Source organism: Pogonomyrmex barbatus, unplaced genomic scaffold (genome assembly GCF_055798465.1).
Source record: "Pogonomyrmex barbatus isolate J1 unplaced genomic scaffold, ASM5579846v1 scaffold10, whole genome shotgun sequence".
Lineage (NCBI taxonomy): Eukaryota > Metazoa > Arthropoda > Insecta > Hymenoptera > Formicidae > Pogonomyrmex > Pogonomyrmex barbatus.
In genome coordinates this window covers 8337010-8361377 of record NW_028297099.1, presented here as the reverse complement: position 1 = coordinate 8361377, position 24368 = coordinate 8337010, and the positions used below count along the sequence as shown (strand labels likewise).

Sequence of the window (24368 nt, the reverse complement as noted above, 5' to 3'; positions counted from 1 at the left end):
CTTTGCATATATCCTCTTCTTACAACATACATAAAAACATACATAAAAACGACTTTGATCAAAATTCGATTATTTAATTAATGATTAATCCAAGATAGAATTATTCACTGCCAAATTTTAATTAAAAATATTTTTATATCTGAATATTAAATTATTTAAATTATTTCAAGTTTAGTTTTAAAAGTGTTAAAGATAACTAACTATCTATTTATTATTTCCAACTATTTATTTCCCTCATTGAATAAGTTGCGATCGAAAATTTCAAAAACAGAAAATATAAAAAATTATAATATAACGATTGTGTTACTTATATTCAATATAATGATTTGATTATCGGTAAAAGATTAACAAATATATATTTAACAAAAATTTATATTATTAATAATAATGCTTTAATTCTTTTATATTTGTACATTTATTTAATATTCTAAGAGAATGTACTTTATAGTTTCTATACAGTACATAAAAATATATATACTGTTATACATATTTAAAAATAACAATAATTAAAATAGAAATAAAGTTTCCTGTTGAATAAATATATATGTAATACAGCAAGAACATTCTCTCGATTTTTATAAATATTATGCCACTACAGATATAAATATGGTACACAGATGTAAATATACTTATTTTTTGAAAATGTAATGTTGAAGATATAAGACGAATTTACTTCTCGATAAAAACAAAATATAAAACATATTGATCATACAAGAGACACAATTGTCATCTCTACATCGAGGGAACAATGTACAAAATATACAGTTGTTAGGATTATACAGTTGTCAGAGATTTTTTCTTTTAAATAATAATTATATCAAAATTAAAATCAAGATCTTTGGGATGTTTTTTTGAGGACGGTAGAGAGAAACATGGTATAAAGAAGAAACACAGATATCGGTTTTTTTGGTAATTTTATTTTATGTATTCACAAACGTTACAACTGTCGACTATGCGCCCACATTCGTAAGCCATCCTACACAACACGTCGTTACATCGTCGTTACATCGTACAGTATGTTATCACTTGTCCCCGAGACCCGTTAAGGCCCTTGAGTTGCTGATTACGAATTATAATCTTTTTTTCCTCGAGTTCCTAAGCCGGTATTCGTTTGCAATTTATTATTATTTTTTGTATATAAGCGTACGTGTATATCTATACATGTTTTTTTCTTTTTTCTTTATTTACAGAGTCGATGCACGATGCGTTTATTACCCTTACAAGGTCCACGCAGAGAGACTGACTGGTCGGGCATCGATCATTCTCGTCTCGAGGCCAATCTCTACCAATCTCGAGCGGCTCCATGTCTCGGGATTTAAAAAAATATGTGGCATTATCTTCAACGAAAGGCTTGGACTTGGTAGTTTATTATCCTTATTCGTCGATCTCGCTCTTCGCTTCTCGAAGACCGATCATACGCTACGAGGGGGGGTTTTCTCTCCCTAGCGATTTCTAACGCTATTCCTACTTAAATTCGCGGCGCTGTTATTTCTCTTTCATTTTTTGTTTTTGTTTTTTTTTTTCTTCTTTATTGTGCATCATCTGGAAATGCATGAGTAATGCAGTTTTTGTAACAGTCCGGAAGTAAGTTCCTTTCAAAGGCACTATTGTACACGAACAGAAATCGGCGGCCCGAAAAAGTAGGCTCTTTCGAAGCAGCCTGCCCAGCACCTGTCGCGAGTAGTCGGTGGTATCCGCTGGTATCCGTTGGTATCCGCTGGTATCCGCTGGTATCCGCTGGTATCCGCGAAGCGCTCTAGATGCGACTGGATGAGATCTTCGAACGTCGCTGACGGGGGATCTGATCATCCCGTCAATCGATCGATCGATCGGCCAATTTTCATTGACAATCAGAATTTAGTGTCATTGTAGAATTTAGTCTCACTGAGCGCTTCGCTTTACTTTACAAAAGAGAACTCTGTCGCGAGTCGATGCATCCGCATGTTGATTGAGTAATGCAGTCCGCGAAGTGCTCTAGATACAATCAATCGAGATCTTCGAACGTTTTCAACAGATTGCTGATCTTGCCGATCGATCGATTGATTGGCCGAATCTCACTGGCGACGATCATAGTCGAAAATTTGACTCTTGTTGTTAAATCAAATGATCGTTCAATTTTTATATAAAAGATACCTGCGTCTCGCTAATAATCAATTCAAGCGACTAGATACAAGCGACTTTATACTTCGCACAAACGCAACACGATCTCATGTTGATTTGACAATAATTGCGCGATTCATGATTGCATACGACGAGTAATATTACTCGTGCGAATGAATGATACGGGTTAATCTCACACCCGATAATCATAATTAGCTAGCGAAATGGACAGCGAAATAAAATATATAATATATGATAATAATGATAATATATTATAAAATTATATATATATATATATATATATATTATTATGCATATTTATAAGTAAAATTATCTCTTGAGATCGGATCGCGATTGACGATTGATCGATGTCGTGGGCAAAACGTGCCGATTCGTTTGTTAATAAAATTTCGCACTCATCTTTCTACCGCCGAGGATGCTTTGTAATGAAATCATATATTTCTGTGCTCGTTTAAGGAGGGATCATCTCACTAACAAAATCTATTCTTTTCAAATCAATATTTTAATTTTTTTTCGTTTGCTAATATGTTATCGATAAAGACAAAAGATATTAAGATATGTAAAAATGGCACTATTACAAAATGGTAATTATAGACATAATTTTATTTATAAAGCTATATATATTAGTCGAGAAGTCTTAATAATTTTGCTTGACGCAATGGTCATTCGAATTATTGAAAGATTGCATGTAATGATGCAAAGAGAGGCAAAAGAAGAAGAAAAAAAAAAACAGATACAAAATTAAAATAATAAATCTAAATTTTTTATAGAGTGAATTGACGATTCGAAAATATATAATAGTCCCTCCTCAAAACATGTCACAACTTCATATTGGTACGTAATTATCTTTTGCGAATCTAATAGCGTATAATTTACTTTATACGAAATATTTTTTTATATATTTTCTTAGAGTTAAAGTCAGCAACCAATAACCCTACCCGCTTTTTAGCATAAGCCTTAAATGTAAAATTAAGATTTATTAGCAGTATATAAGTAACAATGTAAGAATTTATTTTACACACACGCGCGCGCGCGCGCGCGCGCGCACACACACACACACACACACACACACACACACACGCACACGCACACATATATGTATGTATGTATGGATGTACATGTATATATATATGTATATATCTTTTTTTTACATTTGAGGATCGATCTCGTGGCGTAGCTCTCACTTTGGATAAAAACTATGTACATTATGTTACATTTTCATCTCTTCCTGCAAAGAGAAAACAAAACCAAGAAAACAGTGTTTATACGACAGCGTGACGTATGTTAGAGATATGAAACGAGCGTGATTATGCAGCGAGAGAAAAAATCAGCGCCGAGTACTTCCTTCATCACGATTTATTTCTTTTTTTTTTTTCCAAGCGTCAAACGTTTCATTTCAGAGCGCATTTCCACATTCTCCTCTCATATTTAACGATTGCTAAAGTACGCCACGAGAAACAAGCCTGTATAACATATAAGCCGATCTTCCGATAGATTCTTATCAAACTTATCATACTTATCAAACTAAGATCTTATCTCGTAGGCTACATAGAGACTTGTATAGCTTATACTATAGTCACTGGCTTAAAAATCTATAGGTACATCTAAATCGCTAAAAATCGAACTACGAAAGTATGTACAATAATCAATGAGCACGTAGTTACGACTATCTTTCTACTATTTTTCTCTCGCCTGACATTTTTTCTCTCGACTGTACAGTTATTTCTATATTCGCGACTGATAAATCGATAGGAAATTATTTGTGCTAAGAATTACTCTCCTGAATCTGTTCGATTATTACTTTTTTTCTTTCTCCTTCAGAGACAGTTTTCGCTTCCTTTCATCCTCATGTCATATTAGTTTATTTTCGATTGCTCTTGGTAACTTAAAAAATATTAATATGCGTAGTTTCGTTGTACATCCGAAATAGACTAATATAAATGAGGAGGGAAGAGAAAGAGAAAGAGAATAATAAGAGAAAGATGTTGCGTTGGTAATTGATTTTTGTTTGCAATTTGATTGCAATGCGATTGTGTTTCACTTGCTTCCGTAGACGAATTTCTGTTCTCGAACAGACGCAGAGACTTTCGATTGTCGCTTCGTTTAAAAATCATTGTCAGCTTCTATTATTACTGTGCCTTTCACGGAAGCAATATATCGACAAATGTGTCCTTCTTTTTAAATTAAAAGTGAACATTATCCTCTCAAGAATGAGTGCATTTTATTCTCCACTGTCTATAGTTCTATAAATTTCCTATTCTTAATTCCTATTATTCATTCATAAAAATCAAGAGTTAACAAAGGACACTGCAGCGTTTAAATCTTTACCAACATTTAAGTATCACCCATGAGATTTTCGGAATTCAATTCCGACTTCATTTCAAATTTCATTTTGAATTACGCCCAGTCCGATATCGAAAGAAAATTTAGTTGGAGCAACTATGGGAAGACAAAAGAAGACGGGGAAAATCCAAAGAAGTACATAGAAATGCATTAAATTTATCGAATTACTCGCATTACTTTTATCGTCCATCTATCGCAATTAACAAGTTACGCGAAATCCATTTCTACATTTTCTTCTCGATCTCGAGAACGGCAATTCTCAGATAGTTTTGAAAGACATTTTGTCGTGATCTGCCCGGACGAGTAAAATATTCAATATCGCGATCGTAAGCATGTCAACATATACACGGACATGTAACATTACGACACGTTACTACTCGTCATTACTACTTAAAATGTACAGATTTTCATAAAATAAGTATCCGTCAACGAAAAAAATCAAAGCTATCTGCGACGACGTATGCATAACGGCGATTACAGCCGTTTTGTATTCAATTTCTTTTTATTCTCTCTTTCTAGTATATTCTTCTAATCAACGCTACTACTGTTCACTTTTGTTAATGCTAATCATTAATGTGATAATTGTATTACCCATCCTGATTTTCTTTTCTTTATATGAATTCTATAAACAATATGTGATAGTATGTCGGCTCGATGCATGACTAGTATGTCGAGGATGACAATTAGAATATGAAGATAAGAGTTTTCTCTGTGTTTGCAGATATTATCATCATCTCATCATCCTTTGAATATACATTTTACAAACAGCATGATCAACTGTCGATTTGCTTACAGCAAAAAACAACCAATGATATAATTTATATATTCGTTTGATTTGTTGATTGATAAAACGGCCAATGCGTAAGTTCTTTTATTTACAGGTCAGCGAGTTCATCATTCCTTTCATGATGCAAAATAAATACTCGTAACGCTTTCATTTCATCGAAGTGTATAATATTTAATTTAATATATAATTATTGCATAGCGTATGTATAAATATATGTATATGCAAGCTTAGTTGATTGCATTTAGATATCTCGCATTAATATCTCATAAAGATTTTTAAAAGTGCAATTTTAAAATACGACTGTGAATTAAAGAATTCAAAACAAGAAATTTATGGGAATTGATTTGAAAAGCGTTAATTTTTTTGTTCAATCTGTGCCATGAATGCGTTTAATCTATGTTTTATAAAAAAACAAATAGGCAAAGTTAATCATATCATTATTACTATGATTATTATTATTATTATTATTATTATTATTATTATTATTATCATTATCATCATCATCATTATATGGAAGTACGCTACAATTACGTTAAACCTTAAGTAAAAGAGAAGTTCAGAATGTAACACCTAATTTTTATTACTTCATAACTTTCTAGAATAAATCATTATTATTGATATATTTCAATGATATAAAAAAGTAAGTAATCACTTTCTAAAAAATTTCTGTTAAGAAAATAAAGAATCAAGAAGGATATTTTTCTAAAGATATCAGGTATACCCAAAAGAAATTGGCATTTAAATAATTCAGAAAACGGCATGAATTCAATGATAGTTACATAGATACATATCTACACAACTAAATATTTACGAGTTATATAATTAGTCTCAGGATTTACGATATAGTAGTCAAATATAATATTTAGGCGATTATTCATTTTATATTTTTAGTCTTTATGTCGTCTTCTGAATAAAAAGATAGCACTTTATCTTTTTTTTTCTTTTTTTTGTACATCAATGCTCGCTCGGGCAAGCAGTCTATTTTATATACAGCATTTTCAAACAGTATGACATTGTTCATCTGATCATTACTGTATATGCATGAAATAAAAGCGTGACTACAAAAACTAGGATATATACATTTCCATTGTGTTAGATTGTTTGATATACACACATACATTCTCATTATCTTTCCTTTATATCTTTAGCTGTCTCATAATGTAGTTAAACATACATGCAAACAACATGAGAAGCAAGTGAAAATATTTTTCGCGTCACCACGCCGAAGGGGGGAAGAAGTATCGATAGATACAACCTTAAGGACTAAATCACGACTCTAAATCTATCAAAAATTTACCTTTTGCATATGGATTTGCATATTCCGTAGCTACAATCTTCAAAATCACACGAATAGAACTGAAAGTGCAACTTTCATTCTTTGTTTACGATTACAACACTGCTTCTTAATAACGTGCACTATTGAAAATATTATCGCCATTGCATTTCGGGAGGGCGATCCAATAGTTTCTGTCACTTTTACAAGATTATTCAAAGACTCTTTTCTCGTCGTCGACTACGATTTCATTTTTGGGAGATAGTCGAGCTTTCTGCCTTAATCGTAACGGATTTGCTCGTTTCGGATTTGGAACTAGTTTGAGTTCGTTCTCTGGCAGTGACTTGTGATTTGCTCGCCTCGGAAGGCTTCGTGGAGAAACCAGAATTCTGTTTATTTCGAGATTGTTGCTTACTGAGATCTCGCTGGCTGCTTGATGACGATCCGGAATCATTCCGTCGTCGATAATGATACATCTTAGAGCCGAAAGAGCCGGCCCTAATACGAAACTGCGATAAATGCGAATCTTGCATGTAGATATCAGATTTTGTATCATTTGGCAGTGTATTGTATTCATCCGAGAGCAGGCAATCACTGCTTCTCAGTGAGTCCTCTCTAGCGCTTTCAGAAACGCTTCTATTACGTATTCTTGCAGCTTGAAGCATCTCGTGTATTTGAGGCTGTAAAAAAATACAAATATTAGGGAGAGATTATAACTTATTACAAGATTAACTTTATTATAAAGACAGTTAATTTTAAATTAGCAAATAGCAAATAAAAATCTGTGTATTTAAAATAATACTCACTTCGACTACTCTGAAATCTTCAATACTCTTGAATTTTGATAGGTACTCTTGCAATGTATGGTCTACATGAAGTTGATCAGAATTCTTATAATATTTCAAAAATGCCCAAAATTTTTCCAAACCATACAACTGTCCTATTGGTCAAAGCAAATCAAATTATTAATATACTATTGCAACAAAATACATGTAAGATATCAAATTATCATTTTTAATTATCGTGTTACTACTAATCGAAATCCAGTTCTAGGAAAATATCCTTCTGGCGTCTTAGTAAAACACTAAATTTACTTTTGCACAAATCTACCGTTCGGCTATACATGGCAATATAGCTGAACAACCTATTCTGTGCTGACTTACTTTCTCAAACAGTGACAAAGAAGAGTGTATATGAAATTTTAACTTACCGCTTTCGTAATCTTGTATCGTTTCTACTTCAAAATCTTTATATAATGTATGTCTAAACTTCTTTTCTAAGCCATAACTGTAAAATCTGAAAAGGCACTCTAATCCGTATCGATATCCTTCGCAGGCATCTTCTTTGGCTACAGTTCTGAATTCTTCATACATAGTACGATTGAAGTTTTCTCGCAAGAAAAATGACCAGAAACGGAAAAGAGTGTTCATCTCTTGCGATTGTCCAATACCTAATCGCTTGCGTTCTAAAAAAATAATAAATACGATACAAGAAAATTCTTGACTTGATATAACCATGTGACTTATTTAATATAACAAATTCAGATCAAAATATTTCCGCACTGTTTTTCTCAGTCGGGAAAAGAAGACAAAAAAATTCATCATCTCATAATGTTTGAATTAATAATTTAAGAAAATATCATTATATTATTACTACCTTTCAGGCAGCGTGAATGATATTTATGATATGCTTGTTGAGTAAAGCCATTATCCTTCAACAAAGCGTGACTCGGATGTTCACAGATACTAGGAACACTTCCATAACTGTTAGCAAGATAGCTTTCATTAGGACTTGTGCCCGCGCTACTCCTGAAACAATTAAAAAGAAATTTAGAGTATATGTAAAATACAATAAAATATTCATTTGTCCCTTAGTTATTGTTCAGATTAAAATATTCTACAAGATAATTTCTTCAGTCGGGAAAAGAAGACATATAGACAAATTATTCATCATGTTTTTCTCGTTTTTATCTATAATATAAATTCATAAAAATAAAAATAAACATAATTATGTGATTACAATAGCGATTGTTATATTGTAATATTGGCAAATTCTGTATTTTCTTGTGCAAGTTATTTCCATGAAAAATCAATTATTTCTAAATTAAAAATCATTATTTCTGTGTAACTTTACGATTTTTTTTATATATTAACAACAGTCTTTCTTTATTACAGAAAGTCGTAAAGTATATAAATATTTTGAACTGTAATATTTATAGCAAAAACGAATATTACATACCCGGTGGAATATGCTCGAGGATGATGCTCTCGAACGTCCATAATCCAACCAACATGATGCTCTACTGGAGGATTGTTGCTATGACGGGTCTTCCTTTTCCGTGGTGTTCTCGGATCAACGGATGGACCATCTTTCACAACAGCAAAAAAACGAGGGGCAGTATTCTTTCGCCCTTCTCTTGCACATAATTTGTCACTCCAACGATTCTTTTCCAGCTTATGATCTTTCTTCTCTGAACTTGTGCTTGGAAACTATTAAATAGATACATGTAATTTCATACGTACTTTTTTATAGGCAATTTCTTATTTCAAATAAATAAAATATAAAATAAAATATTAAGTAAAAATAAATTTGAAATACCTGTGATGATGGAGCGGACTGTGTAACTTCTAAATCTTCTAGAGCAGAAGGTGGCGGCGGCGGAACTTCTGGATTCGCTTTTCTTGGAGCTTTTGGTGCCATTTTTTCGAAATCCTCTTGACTAACTATATTAACCGTTTTGTAACTTCCAATTGACGAAGAGGAACCATACTGTACGTTAACATCAACTTATTAATATCTACTTTATTTTCAAGTTTAAGAAAATAAGATTATAATCTTACTCTTTGACAATTTTGCCTTCGTAATTCTTCTTCGTAATAATTTAATCCATCGTTGATAAGCTGTTCCAATTCTTGAGACATTTTTACTCTTGTAATCCAATCTCCTGTTCTATCATGACCTTCATGTTTTGGAATTCTAGATGATGCAGGACTGATTTGAGTAAAGATTAATATTTTATTAATATCCCTATCCGATAATTCGTTATCTTCATCATCTTCGGACCTGAAATAATCAAGAATTACATATTTTATATTTTACAAAGATTGATTCTTTCAGAGAATCAACTTGGGTCTTCTAGACTTGGGTCTTCTAAGCTATATTGAGAAAAAAAATAAGTCATATGAACTTGCGGGTCGTGTTCTCAATCTTTATTGAGAAATTATCGTTCCTTGAATCCTAAAATAGAAATGATTTTGATTTTGAGAATTGAAGAATAATAAACAAGAAAAATCATATAAAAAAAAAATTTATTGACAAAAAATTGTTATAATTTTTAAAGAACAATATAAAAAAATTCTTTTTTCCACCTGTGTGCATAAATTTTGTGTGTAGTGTAGCACGGTTAACCTTGGTGAGTATTACAACGTTGACAATGAGCCAGTAGTCGGTCTTCTTCTTAGTGTATGTTCCTTGCACTTCCGCTCAGTAGACAAGGATTTCATATTCACCCTTTTCCCTTACCCAATTTTGTTTCCAATAAAGTGTAATGTAGTGAATTGTGAGTATTTTGTATTTTTACAAATAATTTAGAAACCGTTAATAACCCATGTTCATATGACATTTTTTGCTCATAATAATATACAATAACAGGACTGATTCTTTAAGTATAGGTCAAAATTCGTACAATGCGCCAATAATAATACAAAGAATTAAAGTATTTATTTAAATATAACAAATACAAGATATTAAAAAAAAATATATAAATCCACTTATTAAAGAATCAAATCAAATTTCCTAATTGTTTTCCTCTTGGTACACAATAAAAAAAATTATTTCGAATTAAAAATTATGTTCTTACAAACTTCTATATCATATAAATTGTAGATCATATGCAAATATTCATTATAAATCGTAAATTATTAGTACAAATATTTATCTAAACATATTCTACAAAGTCTCAATAGTTTTTTATAATTTCTGTTTGTATGTTAAAATTTCGGTAACCAAATTAGATTAAAAAGTTATGATAAAATGCAAAATTTTAGTTAAAAACAAATTTCAGATTGTTATCAGTAACTTCAAAATTATAAAAAAGATTTTGTAGAATCTATTTTTATGTAATTTTGATATCACTATTTTAATTTTATACAATGAGCAAATATTTTGCTCTGAGTTTAAATTAAATCAAATTATAAATATAAAACTTCGTGAGTCTATTGACAGGTATTGACAGGTATTGACTGAACAAACCATTCCGAAAAGGCATTGTGTCGACCAGTTGGTGGCGGTGAGTCAAGTTCCTCGTCAAATTGAAAATCAAGTTCTTCTCGTACCGCGTTTCTGGTAACTTCACATTTTTCTTTATCTTCTGATTTGTCCTTGTGTGATTGTTTAACCCTTCTTTTCACCTGTAAATAATACATTTTTCAGCTTTTTATTATCCTTATCCTTTCTTATAGCTTAAACATAGCTTAAATATTTAATATGACGAAGGAAAAGGACATTTGCCTTTTGCCATGTATTGTCACTTGATGAGTCTGATTCTCCGTTCACTCGTTCTTCTGATAAGCTGTCCGAAGTAAGAGAATCTGCTGTGAATGGTAAATTATTGTCTTCTTTTATTTCCACAGGAGAATTATTTGGAGGAACAAGAGACATGTCTGCAATCACCACTGTTTCTTTTATCTCTTCAGATTGAGATTTGCTCTTTGTTATATTGTTTTCGTCTATAGCAGTAAATCCATTAGTTTTATCCGTTAATTGTATCGGTATAAATTCTGGCACGTCAGGATTTAGAATCTCATTTAACGATGAAGAATTTATTTCTGATTCGCTATGTCTTCTTGCTGTTAAAACGGAATGATAAGTTTCAAAAACACGAGGAATTGGAGGGACAGGCATTGTGGGCAAAGGTTTCGCGACAGGACAAAAAGTTTCAGAGGTAGGAATTACTTCATTTAGAGTTAGGATAGACTGTTGTGGAAAATTTGAAAAGGCAACATTACTGGTTATGTCCGAGATAGGCCATTTTAACGGCTCGAGCCTTGTCCTAATCTGAAAAATAAAAATTTACATTTATTAGGAAAATTTGCCGTTATATGCACTTGCACAAATAACACATACACGAAATTTGAATTGTAAATACATGTAAAGAGGCCTACTATCAAACCCCATTCATTGAACTTAAAATAAGTTCTAATGGTGTCAGCGAATCCTCTTCTGTTTGCTCTAGCACAAATTTTGTATCTAACACATATGTATGTAACTTGTTAGATTTCTTTTGAAAATGTGTGCCACATATATAATTTTGTCAGATAATATTTGTCAGCGTTGCTTTATTAAAATATGTTTATAATACCTTAAATCCATCCTCCAATTCTAACAGCTCTAATCTATCAGACTCCAAAACTGCATCTATCACTAAATCTATGTCCATTGTTAAATTTTGTACACGTTGAAAAGATGCGATCAAAGTGAGAGGCAAAAATCCTTGAGCATTCATTTTACGACGTAAGAAGAAGTCCTTCACAAGATTTTCTTCAGAAAAGTAATACTCTCTGTGCAAAAAAAAAAAAAAAATAAATAAATAAATAAATAAGATCGTTACTAATTATATCCGTACAAAAAGGCGTAAAGATAAAACTTACATTTGTTTCCGTATAAATTCTTTCAACACAGTAGAATCTAGATAATTCGCGTTATTAAAATAGCATGTTCCCATATAAGGTATCATATAACCAGAATCCGTATGCTCATATTTATGGGTCTGCAAAAAATGAGGAACATCATATTTATTAAAAAAAAAAAAAAAAAATTGCGGATAATACAAAATATATAAACTTTGAAAATTCAGTTCTACTATCATATATTATCCATCAGAATTATGATCAGAAAGATTCCCACTTGAAAGTAACATCATTATCGAAGATATCGCTACTCGTGATAACAATTTCAGCTGCAGATATCAGTAGGAAATTACCTGTACACAATCCGTCATATAATTTGCGTAATCGTGATCGTATCGATGTCTATAACCACCGCGGCCGCGGCCGCCTCGTCCTCTACCCCTGTAACTTCTTCCACCGCGTCCTCGTGAATTATATCCCGTTGATCTATCGTAATCCCTTTCACGCCAATGTTCGCCGTCATTCGCTATTTATCATAATTATCATTATTATATTCGATCGTTTTTATTATCGCGATTATATGCACATCGCATTTTCAACGCACGCGATATTACATTACATATATAAATAATATTACCTTCACCATTTCTTTCTCTATGATTTTGAAATCTCGGTGATCGCGTAGTCCCACGATTTTGTGCCAGGTCAATCTCAAGCGGAACCCATTTTTGCTTATTTGCTGTAATTAAAATTGGGATAGCGTATAGAATGGCGTATAGAAAACAACAAATTTCTCATTTATACAAAAATAGAAGCACACTCATTCAAAAATTACAAAAAATGTATCATTATCTGATTGTCTCATCATAATAAATTAAAACAAAACTGATTTCCTCACCTTTCTTTTTCTTTTCATTGTTATCTGTGTGTTCATCGCTATCATCTTGGCAGTGGTTCTGTTCCTTGTTCTCCTTGCCTTTATTTTCGCTAGTGCTACACGCCTTAGAAGTACTTGGTTCACCATTGAGCGCACCATTTTGCTTCGGTACAGATACGGTTGCTTTTCTCTATATTAAAAGACAAACATTGTGTATCTTAATAAAATATAATACGAAACTAAAGATGAGCACGATAACAGGGAATTAGAAACAAAGGACTGTTCAAAGAACTATTCAAAGAAATATGAATACATAAACATGTACAAATATTGAACATCTCTCAGATACGATAGAAACTTCTACCTGAGATGACATGATATTCGACCTTTCTCTAGCAAAATTTCTACACTCACAAATGCATAAATAAATCATCTGCAAGCTCTAGATTTTGCATAATTCACTGTATAATAATGTTATAGGAAATACTGTTAATTTGTTTTTAACATAGCTCTCTCTTTCTCTCTCTCTCTCTCTCTCTCTCTCTCTCTCTCTCTCTCTCTCTCTCTCTCTCTCTTTCAAACACATTTAAATTAAAATAGTAAATTAGAGATATAGTTTAAGTTACTAATTCAATAAAAATTCAATAGTGATATATACCTCTACTTGCGTTCCTAAAGTAGGCCAGTCCCCAATGTTCGTAAAATCGCTTGCCTGTTGCAACAAAAATTTACAAAAAAAATATGTATATGTCACATTACCGGTATATAACAGCGCATCTTACAACATATTAAATTTCTAATCTTCTATATGATATAATACAATGCATTCCATTTATAGAAATTATTGAAAAAAAACGTTTTATCAAATGCACTTTATATCAAATGTACTTTAATAAAATTCTTTTATTAACTTAGACTTGAGTTTTATCTATCTTTTCAGAAAAATTAAAAAAAAATAATTGCAAAGATTGAAAAGACAATAGTGATGAGATAACATTTCGATTTCTGAAAAAGGCGCCAAAATTATTTTGATACATAATATAAATTCTGTTTTAAGATTGTTGATTTAAAAAAAAAGTAGATAAAGTATTTTCTTTTTTTTTTCTTTTTTAATATAAGTAGAAAAAACGAAGTTCTTTTTAAACAATTTATTTTTGCTAACACTTTTCTTTTTTCAGGCTCCTTCCATTCCTCAAAATATTGACATATAATTCTAAATTTCATGCTATATATGTCTTCTTAAATAATAAATATATGGTGCCAGATACATTTTTTACCGCCGATATTTGATAAAAATTTTTTTAACTCAAAAAGTTAAATTCTTTTAACTGGAAAATTTCTTAACTCAAAACTTCAATTTGTTGTGAGACTTGCATCTATCTATTAATATGAGTAAATCATTAATATGAGTATATTTATTATTCTAGTGGAGTTTTTCAAAAATATTTGCATTTAATCATTTATTATACATTATAAATGATATCTATCATATCAATAAAAAAGTATCTCTTAAGTTTACGGTATAATCGTGCACGCTATAAAATTGCTTATCTTTTCAGATAGATATGTATATGCGTATTAAATGGATAAAAGAAGATAAAAACAAAAATATGTTACATACGTTTTGATTAAATTTCCTCCTATCTCTGGGAGCCCTGACAATTGTAGGCTGGGCACCGCTCTCGACACCATTTTCTGCGAATAAAAAAAGGATGTTTACATAAACATAAAAAGAAAAGATAAAAATTATATAAAATTGTACATAATAAATTTCTATTGATATAAATTGATATCACATGAAATTCGTGATAAAATATAATATATAATTTTTCCATGATTAATCAGAGAAAGAATTTTATTGCTAATATGCAAAAAAACATGTAAAAGATACGTAGAAATATTTCAATAAGCAGGCAGGTCGCTATGGTTGCAATAAAAAATATCACGTATCTCAGAAACTTGAAACGCATTTAATAATTCAGGATCGCGCATCGAATATTTTTTTTTTTTTTTTTTTTTTTTTTTCAAAAGCTGTCTCTCCAAATAATTATATCTTTATTGGTTCCTTCGCGTAACCTGTTCCAAACTGCGTGACCTCGATTATCTTTATCGCACACATACGTGCGTGTTCCTCGAATATTTTTATCTGCGACATCCGACATCGAATCGGAAGTGGGAGACAGAATAAATACAAGATGCTGAACGAAAAATTTCTTTTTTATTTACTCCAATTTATTGTTTATTAACTATATTATTTCTTCTTTTTATAAAATTCTTTATAATTCATGATCATTACCGCTATAAATAAAATATTTAATTTTATAATAAATATTAATTAAAAGCCTCAAGAGAGAACCATATGGTACTCGTAATCGCGATGACAACAAGGTCATTAAAGCAAGAATTAATTTGATAATTGAGACGTCAAAGTAGCATATTATATCACCTTAAAAGTCATTGTAAATAATGAAAACAGTTTACATTGTATATTAACGTTACTCGCAACGCGATTTTTCTATATTTGAATATTCCTCACAGATTAGTTTCTCTTTTCCTCTTCATTTTCTTATTTGTTTTTAAATTTTAAGCGAAATGTGTAGATTTCTGCCGATTTTTGCCTGAATTGAAAAGTTTGATTTTATTGTTATGGTTATTATGTTTTATTTTAAAGTTATTTTTACGTCTAATTTTTACTTATAGTTGTCTGTGTTTTTACACTTAATATTTACGCCTAATTTGTTTCCGCGCCAAGAAGCCAAGTAATTATGGCAAATTGCCCGTACAACTATCAACGTGGGCGTTCAAAATAATAAACAATGACTCAAATACAATTTAAGTTCATTCTTTTCCAGAATGTTTTTTTTTCTATTTTATATCTGAGTAACTATCTTTAATAAAAGTAAAAGGTACAAATAAAATAAAGCTTTTGCTTGCCGAGGGTTAAACTAAAAGTATAAACATTTATAGTTATATATTAGAGGCATGACTACGTGATATATAATCAATTTTAATATCTCCGTCCAAAGTAATATAAAAAATATTTGTAATGTTAGATCAGGATGCGATAACATGTGTCACGAAGTAATAATCTCACGAAAGCCTATCACGATTTGACGTGATTTGAATGTTGCCGAAAGTTATAGATCAACAATATACAATGCTCGTATTTGTAATTTCTTATTCGTTGATAAAAACTAGAATATAATCGCAAAGTATAAGCGCAAAATTTAATTTAGTTAAATAATGGATAAGTAAATCAATAACATAGGTATGATAGATAAGACTTGCCTTCAGCAATCCAAGAGCAATAAGAACATATAAATTCCTATGCCATTTGCCCATACTTTTGCAAAAAATTAAAGTCAAACAAAGAAAAGTTCAGAAATTGTTTATTTTTTAAATCCAAATTTATCGCCACTTTAAAGAGAACACAGTTAAAAAATTGTAGAGCAAAACTACCTGTGTCTCTAATCCCCCTTTTTTCATCAATGTTATATTTTTTTATACACTTATAACAATATTTTAAACTTATAACAATATTTTTGCGATAAAATTTAAATAAAATTTTATATAACGTGTGCACATGAAGAAATTTATTAAAAAAAGAGGGAAAAAGATTGATATTTTTATTTTTTTAAGTACATCCGCATTCTCGGTCATTTAGACATCACCGCTGTATCGCAAACTACATAACGTGGATAATAAGGTAGATAGCGATGATGACGTCGACTCACGTTTAAAAGTGCCGTTTTCACTTTCGTTTATCTTCATCGCGTCGCGTGCACGCGACTTCCCGCGACTCAATTTAACAATTCGAGCCGTTCCGTCGCGCGGTGTCGCGCGCAAGTTATAGCCTAATTAAATCACGATCTTAATTGCATCAGCAATGAGAGTACCGGCGGAGAGTATCGCGCAAACATAAATACACTTCACGACCTCACGTATATCTCGATGTGACAGACGATGCGTCGCAGTCGCGACGGACATAGCCGCGAGTACAGATGATATTCGTCGCGAACGTCTCTCTGTTCTTCGACGAGTCTCGCTTCCCTCGATAAAAAATTTAACGGGCGAACGCGGTCGAGCGGCCTCCTCATTTCTCCTTCCTCGACGAAGTCGAACGCGACGGAGTCGCAACCATTACGAATATCGGAGCACGGTACACGCGACGCTCTTCCTCGATGTGGAGTCACCGCGTATCTCGCGATCGATGCAATTGCGCGACCGAGCGCAATGTGATTGACGCTCAAGTCGCGACTCGAGTGTCGACGAGCTACTGAGAGCCGGCTGGTTCGAAAAGCGAATCGACAGTCACGAAGACGGCAGACAGAGCCGCTCGCGATTGCTTTCAACATAGATCGTACGGAGTACGGCTCCTACCTACTTCTGGATACAGAAAGGAAAATGGATACAAAATGGATTTCGTTAAAAAATAATTTCGTCATACTTCTTTTTCGTCGTCGCAGATATTTGATGACAGATATTTTAAACGAACGGAGTCTCTCTTTCTCTCTCTCTCTCTCTCTCTCTCTCTCTCTCTCTCTCTCTTTCTCTCGCTCGCTCGCTCGCTCGCTCTCCTCTTCAGTTCTAAACAAGTATATGTATATGCGGCACTTTTATTGACGCGCAAGAAAGCCTCGAGGAGGCCAAGTTAAATTGGGAGATACTTGTTCCAGCAACTCGGAATGGCTGTGCACGGGACACGATCGAAAGATATTTGCCGGTCTATAACTCCTATCGCGACGGCCCGACCATTCCGAAACAGGTTTCCATTCTCGCGACTCTCACTTTCTGCGACATATTTTAATGTGGATCGAACGGGGGAGCGGAGGATTGGTCCATTGCGGCAAGACCAAGGCCCACCGTTCTCGCTGCGCGATCACGGCTGAGCGCTGCCGATCGCTGAATCCTACCTCGTTAACTCGATTGCACACGGTTGTCCACACGATAAGTCCACAAGAATGAAAAGCGAATCGACATTTCAGAAAAAATACAGGACAGAAAAGGAAATCAAGAGTCGTTAATTTTAAAAGATAGAGGTATCTAGAGTTTAATCCTAGATAATTTTGCGTTCCCATTTTTCGCTCGAGCAAACTCGATCGAGCGTGTCATTGGCAAGAATTATTATATAGAGCGTTCCCTCTCTCCTTCCTTCACCACACGTGCAATGCGTGCAAAAAAATCAGCTTGATTACAGAATGCAATAAAAAGTTTCTAGAAATGTGTAACACCGATTCGATCCCTCGAGCGAGAGTGAACGTTCGAACACGTGGACTCTTAGGTAAGAAGCGCGTCATACGGACGTTCTCGTAATCGCATCTTATTAGACGCGACTCACGACGTCTATTACGATGCAGAGTGTCAATGTCGTTGCCCTCCCGGTTCTCTCCCGCGCTCTCGTTTCGTATGGACAAAAGATCAATTGCAGAGATTCGGCGGGCATTTCATGCCACGTGCCGGAAATGCGTGTCAGGTCGGAAACGCAGTTTTGTGCGTGCGTGTGTAATTTTGATAGCGCTGAGAGAGCAGCTTCTCTGAAACAAAATGCCGATATCACACTTTCGCGGGTTTAAATCATTGCAAATTTCTGCAAAGTGCAAAGAAATTTCGCGTTATTATTTTTGCGATTAAATAATGTATTACAAATTGAGCATAATGTATTATAAGTATTAAGAAAACTACAAATTTTTGTAAAACTGAAATGTCTCAAAAAACATTCTGTGAGTTTTTTTTTTATAGAAAAAGGAAAATTAAACATTTGTTTGTTTGTTTTTGCATAGATTGGGAAGAATGTTGCTTCTTTGTTTAATCTTTTCTACCACGATTTCAAATATTAGAATGTTATAACAGCAAAACGGAAGATGCAGGCGCATCACCGTGACGAAAGAGCCTTCAAGTTCGTCCGATGAAAAGTAGATCAAATTTCTCGATATGCAAATAAAATGCTTGAAAGCAACATGTGAATCTCCTTCATGCCACATGAACATTTCGATGCCACGTATATCTGAATCGTGTTGGCAATGTAAAGATAAGGTTGCCGCTCGGGCACACCAAGCTTGCCATTTTTTTATTATCACGATTATCGAACATCCAAAGCACTAAAGTGCGCCACTTGAATTTTTCCCTTCGAGCTGCTTTCAATTTTTAAAGATATTCTACGCCTCGTATAATTACAAAATGTAAAATACATTATAGCGCGCGCGCGCGCGCGCGCGATGTTAACGTTCTAGCAAAAAAACAATCTGATTATTTAATTAATTTCAAGAAGTGCGATAAGAATTTTTTCGCGATTAGATTCTTAAGCGAGCACACGACTTCCGCATATCCAACTTTTTTCCCAGAGCATGGATATTAATTAAATCCATAAAAAGATATTTAACAATATACGGAAGCAATGGCGAATTACATATATATTAGGTTCTTTCTTTCTCCGATTTAACATTTTTGCCACCAAATTACGTAGACCTCTTCTTGATTTTTTTAACGCTCGTACACTCGCGCGTTTCTATTTTCATGCCTCGTTTCGTAAATACATATATATATATATATATATATATATGCACACATATATATCATCCAAAACAGATCTCCCGTGTGATTCACGGAAATGTTCCGCATTCTTACAATGAATTTTTTAATATTTTAATCAAAGAATGCAATTAACGTAAATCATTCTTAATTTTGCATCTAGAAATACAACTATACAAAGATATTTTAATATCGACGGGATGGATACATCTTTTCAAATTAAAATTGAAGGCTATTGACAAATTAATCTGATGAATGGCAAATAGATAATCATCTTTTCATCTTTATTAAATATAATATCGGGTTTGAGTTAATAAAAATCATCGAAGATTAATTATCAAGATTTCACACGTTAGTGAAAGGCAAAATGTCAGGAAAGATGGTATCTGATGAAATTTTTTATTAAAAAAGACGTAGAGAGAGAGAAAGAGAGGGAAAAAAAATAATTCTATGACATCATGCATAATACAATCTATTTATAGGTAATATTCCGTGAAATCGGATATTTCAACACGACTTCTCGAATTTCAACGTGGCCACTTAAGCGCTACTTAAGCAGAAGGTAGCGCATTAATAAAACAAGATCGCGAAACAAGTTGATAAAATAAGATCGCGAGTTAATAATTATGTAATCGTTATCGCTCTCGCGGTAATAGCTGTCGGAAAGTTTGAAGAAAGACGATAAAAAGATATTTCGCAATCGGAGCTAAGCGCAAGGTCGCGTGTAAAATCTTGCACAGAGCTTTATTTATTGCCAACAAGGGGGTGCAATATCCTACCGAAAATACCGGAGTTAGAGCATGCGGCGCATCTCTAATGATGCAAAATATACCTGACGAGCGTTCTATAATACATGTCACGCGAAATTAATCGCTTAACAATTTTCCAAAATTGGATGAAATTTTCATCAACAAATTTTGAAAAGAGAATTTGATTAATACATATAATTGAATAAATATAATTGAATGAAAAGATACGTACTTATAATATCCCTGTAATATATTAAATATGAAAATTTGTAACATCATCTGAGATTAGATTTTAAGATGAAAATTCTTAAAATGCTGAAGCTTTCATTTTTAAATTAAAATTATTTAAAAATGATGAAATAAATTGTCTGAAATTTGCACGTTTAGAAACGGCACGTTTAGGAATATTACACTGCCAAATGTCAATCTATCATATAAAATGCTGTCAGCTATCATATAAAATGTATTAAATAAATGATAAAAAAGGAATAACTTTCATATTTTTACTATTATGCAATATATCGTACATGTTGCGTACATGTTTGTGAGCGCGATAATTTCAGAATAATTTCTGATTAGTCAACTTTAAATATTTTCATTTAAAAATTATTATATTATTATTAATAATTATTATTAAATTATTATTAATAATTATTATTATCTAATAATTATTAATAATATTAAAATAATTAAAAATTATTAGTCTCGGTATTTCGAAAAAAATAATCGAATAAAAATAATTTCGTTTCATAACGCCTTCGGGAATTTGTCATTAATGATCATCACGAGAGGTCTAAAAATTTCAAACAATTTAATCGGAATCAATTTAAATTTTTCTAATTTAAAACCTATTACAATTTCGGCCTTTTGGTTTTAAAATTTTTATTTCTTAAGGCTCTTGAGTAGTCACAGTGGCCATATTGAAATTGTGACATCATAGGCGAGAAATGACACAGTAAAGTTTATTGCAACTAATTTGCAAATAAAGAGATATTTGACTGAAACAACACTTGAAATAGCTTTAAGACACTTGTGAAAATGAATGGTTGCTATCATTTTTTTTCTTGATAGTGAATAAATAGCCGTAAAAGGCTATGAAAGGCAGTGAAGTAAAGCCTGTTCAGGTAGGAAGCACAGAGTTTGACAGCCGTTGAAAGAAGTGAAAAATATACTTTTATATAAAATTCAAAAGTAACTTTAGCTGCCGTTTTTACGAATTTGGTAAGTACGAAACAAGTCACATCTGCAGGATTTAAATTTAGGTGCAACAAAAAAATTTCGTTATTCGCACATCACTTATATCAAGATGAACAAGGACAAGGGATAAGATGAGCAAGGATATCGCTATCGTCAACGCAGAGTTGTTAGTTGAGTACCCAGGAGCCTTAAAATGATCTTTCTGGAAATAACAATTGTCAAGGAAGGATCTAGAAATTTCGAACAATGCCAACTTTAAATACTTCTAACTTTTGTTTCGAAATAAAAGTTTATTATAAAGTTTAGTTATCATGATAGATATGGGACATTCTGTATCTAATACTTGAAGGTTTACAAATCGAGTAGAGATTAAAACAAATTTTCAAAGACACATTTTTCAAGATCACGTGTGCTTAAAAAAATTCTCCAACTCACCGGTCGCGTGCTGGTGCTGTTGCGGCTGCAGCACTCTTCTCTCCTTCTCGCTCTGCGCTCTGTCGGCGCATGTGGATGATACTGTGAGGATGTCAGACGACTGTTGTTGTTGTTGTTGTTGTTGTTGTTGTTGCTGCTGCTGCTGCTGCTGCTGCTGCAAAGATGTTACCGCGACCTGTGACACCGGCGCCGGTGTCAACGTCGACGTCAACGTTCGATTCTTTGTCCAGGGATTCACCACGGGCAGGGGCGCCTCGACATATTTGACCGGCTGCGAAGGTTGTAGGAATGCCGATTGCGCCTCCGCCTCGATACTCTGATCATCCTTATGTCCATGATGGACTTCCTTCGGGCCATGTTCGAGGACGCCATTGCGGTCGGTGCGCTCTCTGTGTGTCCTCTCGTCGCTGCCGCGTCTACCGGCGCCTCCACCACCGACGCCATTGGCACCACGTGGTGGCTGCTGATGGCGGTTATTATGCTCGCGTAACCGGTGACGTTCACGGTGATTCTCGCGATACTGTTCGCGCATTTTTTCCTTACGACGGGCGCCTTTCGTGGCAACCGTTTGAAACTCGCCATCGTTGCCGATGCCGCCGTTGTTTAGCCGTTCAGCGCCACGCGGACTATCTTCTTCACGTGACGCGCCAGGCGCCGCCGCTATCGTCGCAGCAGCAGCAGTAGTGACGGTGGTGATAGTAGTAGTAGTAACAATAGTAGTAGTAGTAGTAATAGTTGCTTTGTGAATGACGTCGACATGCGCCACTGGCATGTTCGGGCCTTCGTGGCGATCACGTTTCTCCGGACAGTCACCCGGATTCGTTTGGAAACACCGAGAAATCCTTTGGTAGGGTTTGCCACTCTTCACGTTTGGCGCTATTTTCTCTTTCACATTTGTCGTCGTTTGTTGTTGGTGCTGATGCTGCTGTTGCTGCGAGTGTTGCTGTTGCTGCTGCAACACTGTCACTTGATCCCCAATGTTCTCTTTATTGTTGCTCTCGAACGAACTCGCACGACTCTGAGCGGCTTTCGGATTTAGTACACTGGCGTAGGACTGGCAGGGCCCCGCCTCCTGCCGCTCGCCGCCGCTGCCGCTCCGAGCGCCACCTTGGCTGGCCAGCTTGGCCGCCATCTTGCGGCGCTGTCGGGGGGGGCAAAAACACGAGGTCCGCGAACTGTGCACGAGGTCGTGGGCTCGACTCACGGACCTGGACCTCACCGTCGTCCCACTGCCGACGAGACCCTGAGCTTGCGGGAGCTCGAGCGATCCCCTTTTGCTCCCTTGGGACCACGATTACGGAATAATTGACGAGGCGTGGATGCACGCGACGGGCAAACTAACCTATGCGCGTCCTCACATGCCCTTCTCCATACTCGAAAATCCAATCGCTCTTTTGCGACTTTATCCTCTTTCGGGATAAGCCGTCAGCAATATCCTTCGGGAATCGACGATCTCTGAGCACCTCACGCGGTCCCTGTCTTCTCTGAGACGCGCGCGCGTGGCGTACTTACGTGCGCGCACGCGGTCGCACGGACAAAGCAGATGTAGCACCTGTACGTTCCTCGTGGGCACGTCCTCGACGCGCCACCGCGACGTCGTCGGGATTCGTGAATAACGCGCGTGGCGTACGTGCTCTCACGCGTTTCTCGCGTTACTTTTCTTCCGCGGCTTAAAAATATGAACGTGCTGACTCGGCGCTTTCGTGAGAGTCCTCCGGCGTGGAACTCGTCTATCATGCACGGGGCGACCCGAACGGCGCCGCAAGTCAGAGAGAACTGTCTGCCCCAACCGGAAGGTTCGCCCCCCCCCCCCCTGTGCACCACGCGCGACTCGATCAACGAGAGCGCCTGCGAACACAACGGCAACCGCGTGCTCACGGCGGATCGCCGGAGTTAATCCCTTCGGATTTCCGTCTCCGGCTTTCCGCGTCCTCGGCGGCGAACTCACCGGCGCTGCGTTAAACTCGCGACGGCGTTACTCGACACGATCGCGAAACTTCTTTCGCACTAGACCCGCGTGTCTATCAGTACCGGCGTGGCATTGCGTTACCGCGGATTACGTAAACACGGCGCATTTTCGGCGGAGCTCTTACCCACGGGAAAACGATACGCGAGACACATGTGGCCAACGCTGGCGAGGCCTCTGAACACGAGAGCGGGTCGACCGGCTTCCGGTTGAATCGATCTCGCGGACGGCGCACGCCAGGTGGCGCGCGTCACTTCCGCGGCGATAGCCTGCGCGCGTTTTCCAATTCGAATGGACGCATCAGACGTGCGGAATGCGTATGGCTCGACGACGGCCAATTGAATCTTTGCACTTTTTCAGAAAAATGGACATTGACTAATCATCGTATCGAATTATTTTGAAAACTCTCTTCCGACGGAAAGTCTCTTGGACGCTCCGTATGTGGTTCATAGATGCTAGGAATCT

The 24368-nt window shown here is 34.9% G+C and overlaps 1 protein-coding gene across 1 annotated transcript; it reads right to left on the bottom strand.

Annotated features, from left to right (window-relative positions):
* Nucleotides 1-897: 897 nt before the first annotated feature.
* On the bottom strand, nt 898-24094 carry larp (La related protein). Its single transcript, XM_011643990.2, has 17 exons — nt 21938-24094; nt 14650-14723; nt 13687-13740; nt 13050-13218; nt 12789-12890; nt 12505-12677; nt 12173-12291; nt 11884-12082; nt 11034-11579; nt 10776-10933; nt 9365-9587; nt 9123-9293; nt 8763-9013; nt 8181-8332; nt 7735-7989; nt 7331-7464; nt 898-7204 (listed from the first exon to the last, which is right to left on the bottom strand). The coding sequence occupies exons 1-17, from the start codon at nt 23067-23069 to the stop codon at nt 6773-6775; spliced, it is 4344 nt and encodes a 1447-aa protein (XP_011642292.2). The 5' UTR covers nt 23070-24094; the 3' UTR covers nt 898-6772.
* Between the last annotated feature and the right edge of the window lie 274 nt (nt 24095-24368).